An 8582-nucleotide genomic window follows, 5' to 3' on the forward strand; every position below is an offset into this window, starting at 1 on the left:
TTTCTTATTTATCTGTTTTTCACTCTTCCACACAAGTGTCACTTTCACCAAAGGGACCTTAATCCATCCAAACACAAGACTTCATATAGGTTGTTAGAGGGAAGGATAGAAAAGGAGAAAAGCGTAACTTTTATTCCATTACTTTTTAGCAGGAAAAAACACTGACAAAAAGATGCAAGCTGTGCTGCTGTTCCACTTTGAAATCTATGTTCTAAGTGCTGCTTCAAACTAGGCTCTAATAGGACAGCCTGACAGCCAGAGGCACATCCTGACACCTTTCAGTAAGAAGCACTTAACTTTGTTCTGGAACTACCACTATTATCAGCCCATGCTGCTGAAATGAGTTTGCCTTCTCATCATTTAATTCCTATGGGATCAGTTCTGCAAACAAGGATTTCATCTTTCAGAAGCAGCAGCTCCAGCAGTTTGGGTTGTAAAGGAACAAAAACAACTGCTACACAAATCCAATGTCTTTTGAAAATATTTTATGTTAAAAATACAGAAAAATATTTCTTGTTCAAAGAGGAAAAATATACTGCATGATGACACTGATTCTAGGTATGTTCAGAAGGTGTCTGCGGCTCCACAACCAGTCACTGGAGAGATGACCCAATCTGGCAGCCAATGGTTCTTTCCGACTTCTCAATCATTTATCAAAGCCAGAATCATACTGTGACAAAACAGAAAACATGAGACCAGTGGATTACTGAAGCACGTGCAAGTAGAAACAGCTCTCGCTTTCATTAAAGAGCTGCACTCAATTCTGCAATAGAAAGTCAAGGCAACCATGCCATGCACCCTGCTTACAAAGACAAGGACCGTGGAAGTAATACCGCAGCAGCAGAAGAGCAGTAGTTCCTCATCTTGTAGTAAGAGGCCCCATCACAGAACTCACCCATTTCTAACTTAGCCAGATCAACTTTATTTTCTAAAACACAGCTTGTCAAATAAACCTGGTCCTCAAGATGATTTCTATGTTAAATAGGCCACTTACTCTAGGTGCTGCAACCATGTAACTCTTTATATTCAACTTATAGTGGGTTTGAGATTAAGGAGTAGTCTGAGTTTCCAAACAATGTTTGATCAGAAAGAATAAAGGCCTATAATAAACCTGGAGATAACTGTCAAAATTTATTGAGGCTTACATGATGCAAAGAGAGAAGACACAAATACCAGCAATTACACTAGCAGAAGAGAGGAGATAAAAATAGCTGACGCAGAATTCCTCTGTTCCTTGGGAGCAATTTTTGAAACTAACCTGTAAAGATACATGAAGAAACACAGCAGATGAAAGCCTAGTTTAATCATGGCTTCCTTCATGTGTGATTTCAGTTGTCCTCGGTTATGGATCTCTGTGGGATCAAATACCCCCATGTTTCCACTTGGCACCATAATGTATCTGAAAGATTAAGAGAAAAAAAGACAAACAATAGAAGTAGAGTCATCAAAATGTGAGGGGATGTCAGGGGAAGGGGCAAGTCAGAACTTGCACGGAAGGGACTTTCATCTAAAGAGTTGTTTCACACTTCAACATAAGGGAGCTGCTCTTTAATTCTATTTCAGCTTCAGGATATTGTGTGTATCTCTGCCACTACAAGCCACAGAGAATAAGAGGACAAGTAGTACTAAAAGCATCAGCTCAGCTTCTCATGTATAAATGGGAAAGTTTCCAGGTAATAGCTAATTCCAGTTCATTTTAATTGCTGTTTGCCGTTACTTGGTGTTATGAAGGAAACATCTACCCACACTGGAAAGATGCGTAGGATGAAAGGGACTGGGAAAGAATCATTATAGCTATGAATTAGCTTTTTTTTTTAAATTACAAATAAAACCCCACATAGATAATAACAAACTCCAGTGGTCAAAGTGAGATAGCGTAAGACAAGCATCCGTGTATTATTCCTGTCTTTATCATATCCATCCTGCGTTAACTCAGCAGAGAGACTGAGGCTGACAGAATGGGAGACTGGGTAGAATTGAAGTTAAGTACTGCTGCCCAAACCCACGTAAGAACAAAAGCTGAGTGAAACAAGGTGAAGTATAAGGTAAAGGAAGACTAAAACCAGCAAAATAAAGCTTGTGTCCTGTGGAAATTCAAGAAGCAGCAAGTTCTTTTGTCAGAAGCATTTCTCAAGAGAGCAAATGCAAGCACATGAAGTTCTCGCTCCAGCTGAGCTCAGTCTAGAAGAGTGTTATTATTTCACTTAAATGTCAAACAGGCTCTACCTTCCTGGAATAGTGCTCCTTCTACACAGGGATTTAAATCCTGATCTTACACCTGGAGCAAAAGCAAAGTCTCAGAACAGAACACACCACTTCTTGATTTTCTTCATATACTCAAAGAACGGCACCACTTGAGCTCCAAATGGATCTCCCCCACCTCTTACAACATTCATTTCAATAACAGGAGGGGAAGAAAGGGAACAAGAAACAAGGATGTTTTCTAGCAGCAGCAGGAGACAAAAAAAAATATTAAGACCACAGTATTTGTCTTTCTTTCAGAGACACTAAAAAGCACTGCAACATATTTGACTCGTAACAAAGACAATTATGTCCCATTAGAAATAGTTCATGTGAAATAATTACCGTTTGAGACTGTTTTAAATTCAAAGTTTTAAGCGCTTTGTCTATTTTTAGTATTATAACACAAATTATCATCCCTTCACTGGAAAACTACTCCAATAAAATGCATTACAAGGAAGAATACAAGTTTCCTGCACCAATTTACCCTAGAAATAGAGATAGAATGCATAGTTTTCTTGTACCTCTAGAATTGCTAATTTTGCTTTTTAAGAGGAGTGGTAACACTTAAATGTTGAAACTTAATTAAAGGTTTCAGAACTTGGGAGGTCGTTTTTCCAAGAGGCCCACAACTTAGTACAGCTTATATCATACATCTAAGGACCTGCAGTCATGGACACAATGACACCAAGATGTTGCCAAACGCAACTCAAGCCAGGTGTCATACTCTAAAAAGCAAAAAAAAAAAAGTGCAGTAAAACCACACAGAACAAGAGAACTGGCAGCTTTAATAAATATATGCATTGCTAACTCCAGAATTTCCATTCGACGGAAGCTACAACGGGACATTTCCCTCTAGATTGCACCATTTTGTAAGGGTTGTGGAAGTCCTGGTCAGAATTTTCACTATATTTTAGAGATTTTTTTAATTTATTTTTTTTTTAAAACCCAACCAACTCCTTCAGTTTTAAGAGGAGTATGATCTACTTAAAGACATGACCAGAATCACATTATTTTGATCTATTGTCTCAAGCAGGTCTATGTAACAACAAAGAAAGGGAAGTGTTCAACTCCTAAAAAAACTTCTGAGTTGCGTTCTTTTTGGCTAGTCACATTCAACTTTTCCTTTGTATATCTTGCTTCTTTTACATAGTAGCAGGTCTACGGAATATTAGATTTCAAATAAACTCCTTCAATATCTAGTTTTAAAACAAGGAGAATGTAAGACAAAACTATGTCTCACTGGAGATTGTACAAGACATAACAAAATTCAGCAAAAAACCAAACCAAATTAAAATGAGCATCTGAGTATGCTGAACAAGAAGGGCCAAGAGGATGTTACAGTAAACATGCTGCAACTTTGAAAGTCTCCCTGATGCTGGTTTTGAACAAATAATCCTCCCTTGGATTTGTTTCTGATGCCTCTTTCACACACCACCTCTGTACTCTCACCGAAATCATTGAGACAATTAGTGAATTAAGCCGGTACTCCCTGTAACTGCACCATTTACTCATCAAGATTAAGCAAGTTTTGAAGGAAAGAGACTAAGGGGAAGGGATTATCATCCCACCTTTCTCTATATTGCCACTTAGATATACTACAAAGCACAGACTTCTTCAATTTCAACCAATTATTTTGATTTCTGTACTCAACTTGGAGTAGTATAATAATCTTAAACCTTTCTGAATTCATGTGCAGCAACTTTTACTCCATAAACTGGTTCTTGAAATACTCTAACATACAAAGAAGATTCAAACACATTAAGCTGATGCTAGAAGCCTGCAGCTCATGATAATGGGTACACCCTTCATTTGTTCCCACTTAATCCTAGTTTAGTTATTGACACCTTCACCTCTCTTCAGTGTATGCAAACTACTTGACAGTCCACCATTTTTCTGACTAACATACCTTTTGTCCATTGAATACTCCAATGTCAAATATAAGTTTTATCTCAAATAATCAGATTACTTTTATAATGCTAAACAACACACTTGCTATTGCAAAGCTCCAAGTCCTTTCTTATAGATGGAATAGTCTAGGATAACCTGGGTGAAACTCAGGAAGAAGGCAAGATTAGCAATACAGGTGGCAGGACAGGCAAAGTATCATTTTCATTTATTGCCTACACTGCACATCTAAAATTGAGGAAATAAACCTGGATTTTAGGATATCCAGAATGCCTTCCTATTTGTATGACAAATACAGAATGAGAGCAGCAAAGCTTACTGCCTCAAGTGTGGAAACAGAAATAACTGCATCTTTTTAAAATTCTCTCAGACCAGGTTTAGAAGGGAAAGCAAGTGGCTACTTTAAACATTAAAATAAGTAAGCAAAAGGAAGAAGCAAAGGGGTAACCAGTACAAGAAATCTTCAACGCTTCAAAGAAAATGCATTTTCTTTCTAGTGTCTCTGTAGAAACAGCCTAGCATAAATTAAACACCAAATCCAAACTCCATACTTACCAGCAGGAGTACTGGTCATTTTGTGCAATAGTGTACAATACAGGTGTATTACAAGCGGCAAAACAAAACTCTGTGTGTGCGTATTTAGGCAACATTTGTTTATTAAGCATACAAGTGTCCTATTACTCCAGCTTAGAAACAGTTGAAAACTTTGCCAGCAGTTTTGTAGAAAACAGGGCTGATAAATGCATGGTTATTTTGCCCAAGAACAATGAGGTTATCGGTAAAGGGATTCTCAGCCTCTTGTTAATGAGAGCTACGAAACTTTTTGTTTAATCTTACCAACAACTTGACCCATCCCTGCAAATATTTAGCCCTAGCAGGTTCAGGCAGACAAGAATTACAGCCAGCTTTTCATACCTGCATCTTAAACTTTTGAACTTCCTGTAGTACAGTGATTAGAGAGAATTTGCGACAAATCCACACCCAGTTTTCATTAGCACAACACCTGTAAAGATTCCATTCTCTGCTCATCAAGTGAGACACAATAAAAAGAACATTTCTGAACCAACCTCAGCCTTGCCACATGGAAACCCCTACTGGCAAATAAACCATTCCAAAGTAGTGGTCGGCCCAGTACACAAAGACCAGTAACACTGAGTTGTCATAAGATGAAAAGTCTGCAAAGCTTTCCAAATACAAAGAGGCAAGATAGGGGACCAAAAACAATGCAAATGAAGCCAAGAGAGTAAATGAAGGAGGGTGTAGGGTATAACACCACAGCCCGATGGTTTTACAACCATCAGCCATGCTGACCTAAGTACTTTCATGCTGATATCACTATCACGGATATAGGCACAGGACGAAAACCATTAACAACTATGTTTGCATTACTACTTCATAATCCAATTAGCATGCCACTATTTCCCACAAACTTGGGAATGATTCACAACTCAGGATTGTGGAGCACTACAGTGAATGTAAGGAAAGGCCAAAAGCTTCATATCCCTTCCACTGTTGGGTTTCTTGTAATTTTAATTGCAAGAAGAAGAGAGTTTTATGGTAGGTAGATCCATGAAATCTGTTAGCAGCTCAAGAACACAACGGAAACATCTCACCGTGACATATTATTTATCTTCATACTACACTTAAAGCTAAACTAGTAACATTTGGGAAAAAAAAAAAAGCACACAAATCCTTTGCACTTACCTATATATATTCCATGTGGCTACTGGCAAATTAAGGAGAAAGATGAACCAGTGTAATGAAATAAGCATTAATACAGTTACAATAGCATGGCCAATCACCTCAGGGACCACCCACTGTAAAAAAGGAAGAAAAGAAAGAAGTTGTACACACGAATATAACTTCCATCTTTTCCAGCCATAACGATTCTATGATTCCTTTCAGAAAATGAAATATATAAGGAGATATCATCAGATTCCAGTAACATCAGACTCGGAGAGAAAATTCATGGAAGAAAAAAAAATCATGTGATTTCACCACAATATGGGAAATTTTATACCTTTAGACAGACTGCATGCGAGTAAGCCAGAAATCAAGCCCTAAGATATTATAACAGAGGTACTTTATCCACGTATTCCAAAAATTTCTACAGAGAAGTTGTATTTGAATACTATATTACACAAGTATTTAAGAAAGAGTTAAGAAAGTATACAGTGCTCATTTGAAATAATTGCAGAGAATATTTGATTTAGGAATGAGAGAAAAAGATAATTAAAATCTGCACAGACACAGGACATACAAACACCCTCCAGCTTGGAACAGATAAAGTTTATCAATATGAAAACTGGCATAGTTAAACTGGGTCAGCCCCTGGCAATAACACATTTTGGGCTTGGTAGTATCCTATAGCATTCTCTCTTACACCGAGAAAGAAAATCCCTTTAAATCAAAATGAACACCCATGCAGAGAAGCCACATTGATTTAATGAAATCAGTTTCAAGCAGATTTGGTTGAAATGGTACTTTTCCTTAACACTTTCAAACTCTCTACTGTTCAAGAGAGGTTAGAAATTATACAGAAGCGTCAGAGGGAGCTGCTATAAAGATCTTGTGAATGAACTCTGGGTAGACATCCTTGGTGAGGCACACCTACAGGAACGGAAGCATGGAACTCAAGAGCTCTGCAAACAATTAAGTGTCAGTCCCATGAATTCAGAGCAACAGCCCATCTCAGAGCGCCAAGGCTCAGAGAAACAGCCTTTTGTAGACTGAACTTGCTAAAAGATGGGCATCTGAAAAAAGACCAGCAGACTGAAAGAAAGGATACGTGCAAAACATTGCCAATCAGATCTCTTCAGGTATATATTGTACCCCTATTATTTGTGATGCTAAGATGGAGGATTGTTTTCTTAAACACAACAAATGCAAAGAATAATAATTTACTTTATTGAGTTTTGAGCAGCACGATCTAGCGTTAATGTAGTCGCATTCCAAATCTGATAGTGTAATTATCTGAAGTCCAGGTAAGGAAAAATTGTACAGTAACTCAGAATACCCAAAGCTTTATTTTGATCCAAAAAGCTGGGGAAAGCACTCTGCTCTCAGCGTAGACTGACTCATTCTACAGCTGATCTACCAAAGGCACTCAACTAGTTACAACCCATTCCTACTTTAGGTAGAACGTTAGGCCACATTTTATTATCAGGCCAAGTGATTTTATGATGTTTTCCAAACAGCAACTGTTGCACAAGTGCTAAAGTTCAGTTCAACACTTTAAAAAGATCAGGGAAACAAAGTCAGTATTTTTCATACCAGAATTACTATTACAACACTTGAAACCAGAACTTAAAAGGAAGAAAAAGTTACTGCACTTCTTAAACTCTCCTCACAATAAAGCCAAATAGTGCAGTTTTAAAAAGTGGATCTACTTCTTTTTTTCTCTACATTTACAGCAACATTGGATTAATTAAGACTTTGCTAGGAAATAGCATTATCAAATGACCTTTCAACCGATATATGAATCTCTCAAAAGGCTTTGCATGTGCATCATCATGCTATGTCATCATCATGCTATGTCCTGCAGAACTCATGCTCCTTTTCTAGAGGAAAATGGAAAAGCACAAGATTTTTTTCTATCCCTAAAAAGTAGGTAAGCTCTTCTTATTTTTCAACAAATCAACCAATCCTTCTAAGATTATTTTCTTCCAAGTGCTTCTGTACCTTTTTTTTCCCTATTAGAACTGGGTAGATTCTGAAATAGCACCAGGATTTGAAAGATCACCAGAGCCAGTTCTCCTTTACTCACAAAAATAAGAAGAGAGCACCAAATCAGAGCTTTTACATTGTAACAGAACCAGACAGCAAAGACTGCAGGCAAGTTTGTAACAAAGAATATAGAAATTTTGTTTATTGAGGAATTAATGGTCTCTCGGTTATAAGCTCATATCTAAAACAGAATAAGGTATCCTTATCACGTTTTTTTAGGCCTGGGAAATTTCTGAGGGTATGAAGCACGCTTCGACACCCCTTCCTCTACATTAGCACCAGGCGTGTACCACTGCTGCCGAGGTATTTTCCGTAGCACCGGCCGCATACGCCCGCAGCAGCGACCCGAGCTCCAGCACTCAAAGGACCGGAGGTATTTTGGGCCCTGAATCACCCACATTACCCCGCAGCGAGGCGTTCCACCTTCCCAAACCTCCCTCCACCGGCTGCTGCCCAGGGAGCGCCCCGTCAGCGACCATTACCCAGCGCAGGCCCTCACGCCCCTCGCCCTCTACCCCCACCGGCAGCCCAGCGGCTCCGGCCCCGCTCGCAGCAGCGCCTCAACGGGCCCAGCCCAACCTCAGTCCTCCAAACCCTACCCAACCCGGGCGCCCCTTCCCCCAGCCCAGAGGAGAAGGATACGAAGTAGACGGAGAGGAAGATGAGGGCGCAGCAATCAATCAGCGAGAAGATGAAGACCACCGACT

At 39.0% G+C, this 8582-nt stretch overlaps 1 protein-coding gene across 1 annotated transcript; it reads right to left on the reverse strand.

The window, feature by feature from the left end:
- Positions 1-468: 468 nt before the first annotated feature.
- Positions 469-8577, reverse strand: CNIH4 (cornichon family AMPA receptor auxiliary protein 4; the record flags this gene model as incomplete). Its single annotated transcript, XM_010184842.1, has 5 exons — positions 469-670; positions 1259-1399; positions 5854-5966; positions 7054-7122; positions 8518-8577. Coding segments are annotated over 5 exons (411 nt in total), but the record flags the coding sequence as incomplete, so codon positions are not given.
- Positions 8578-8582: the final 5 nt, after the last annotated feature.

The sequence above is a fragment of the Mesitornis unicolor genome, unplaced genomic scaffold, assembly GCF_000695765.1.
Source record: "Mesitornis unicolor isolate BGI_N332 unplaced genomic scaffold, ASM69576v1 scaffold35455, whole genome shotgun sequence".
NCBI classification, from domain to species: Eukaryota; Metazoa; Chordata; class Aves; order Mesitornithiformes; family Mesitornithidae; genus Mesitornis; species Mesitornis unicolor.